This window comes from Bison bison, unplaced genomic scaffold (assembly GCF_000754665.1).
Source record: "Bison bison bison isolate TAMUID 2011002044 unplaced genomic scaffold, Bison_UMD1.0 scf7180017864295, whole genome shotgun sequence".
Taxonomy (NCBI): Eukaryota; Metazoa; Chordata; class Mammalia; order Artiodactyla; family Bovidae; genus Bison; species Bison bison.
Window position 1 is genome coordinate 11,160,947 of NW_011494867.1, and position 1,509 is coordinate 11,162,455.

General features: G+C 56.9%; 1 protein-coding gene across 1 annotated transcript in view; it reads left to right on the forward strand.

Moving 5' to 3' along the window:
* The window catches only part of LOC104996547, a 7,140-nt gene extending 6,130 nt beyond the window's left edge, over window positions 1–1,010 (forward strand). Inside the window, exon 5 of the mRNA XM_010850834.1 lies at window positions 758–1,010. Coding sequence (XP_010849136.1) covers window positions 758–894 — 137 coding nt within the window. The 3' untranslated portion in view covers window positions 895–1,010. The remainder of the gene's footprint in view (window positions 1–757) is intronic.
* Window positions 1,011–1,509: the final 499 nt, after the last annotated feature.

Here is a 1,509-nt window from a genome sequence, read left to right on the forward strand (position 1 = left end):
TGGGGCGGTGCGTCACACAGACAGGCTCTGCCATCTGGGCTCCATCCTGGAGTGTTCACCAGCTTTGGGACGCTGGCTCACGTGAACTGAAGTGGTGTGGCCTGCGGCTGATTGATCCTGAACGGGCCACGCTTGGTTGTCCAGCCCAGCACGTTTCCAGTGGCTCATCTGCTTGGCGGTCAGGTGTCAAGGAGAAGGTGTGGTGGAAGTTAGACTGAGGAGGAGGACACTCTTACCATCAGGGGCTGTTTGGGATGCAGGGACTGCAGCTCAAGTCACCAGAGGTCTGGGTCTTCAGACCTAGCAGCTTCTGCTCGGCCGGCGGTGGGGCTGCCTGCTGGTTCTGGTGCTGCCTGTCCTGTGTTCTCTGTTCTGTGGGGTAGGTTGGCCCGTTCTGCGTGTGGATGTGGGGCGGTGACAGGCCTGTGACTGTCGCTCTTGCGTGAGTCGCCTTTGGTCCTGCTTGGGCTGCACGCTTGCCAGTGTACCTGCCGTCTGTGTCCTGCACAGGATACGTTCTGCTCTAGCGTTGTGTTTTCGTGCTCACTGTTACAAACCAGGGTGTAATTTGGGAGTACCAAGTTGTCAGTGCGCAGAGTTTAAAACCAGCACGTTGGTGTGGGTGTGGGTGTCGAGTGGCCGATGACGGTGCTGATCAAGTTGCTAGTGCCATGGAGCAGACTCACCTCTGTGACGTGTTGGCTTAGAAACACCTTGTCAAGACAGTGTCACCTCACGCCGTTGTTTTGGACTGTAGTGTACGGCCCCATCCCGCACACCTTTGAAGAGGAGTGGGTGGCCAAGCAGACCAAGAGGATGCTCGACATGAAGGTGGCCCCCATCCAGGGCTTCTCGGCCAAGTGGGACTACGACAAGAATGAGTGGAAGAAGTAAGGACCCGCGGTCCCGAGTCTGCACCTCACCTGTCCAGTCACCCGCATGCAGCTCCGCGTGCTCACTGGAGGCGCTCTGTTGCAGCACCAGTGCTAATAAACGCGCAGTTCACGTGACGGCCTCGTGGTTGGTTCTTTGACGGTAACTGAATGAAGTGGAGCAGCACTGGACGTGCGGGAGGTTTCTCCCACGTGTCTGTCAGTAGTCAGTACCTTTCGGGGGTAAGTGAACTGGCAAAGACAAATTGTATAAGGACTAGCATGTGAAAACTAAAAATATCGAGTCCTTGGCAAGAGGTTTTTACGAGTAAAATCCCATTACAGTAGCCAGGCTGACAGATGTCCCTGTGGTCGCTTTTCTCCCGGAACTGTCCCCTTCAGATAGTTGGTGTTGGTTGGAGTGTGTGACCACGAGGTTGGAAAGGGCAGGCCGAGTTCTGTGTCTCCTGCCTGATTTCCTGGCCGCTCTCCACCTCTTTATCTAAGAAGCCACAGTGACGCCAGTGCCAGGCACCCTGCCCTGGCTCCCCGGCAGGCAGGCTCCCCGTGGGGGCTCTTCCTGCCGTCCTGTGGTTCTCCCGCCCACTCTAAAGTCCATTCCCCTCCCTGGTTCCTG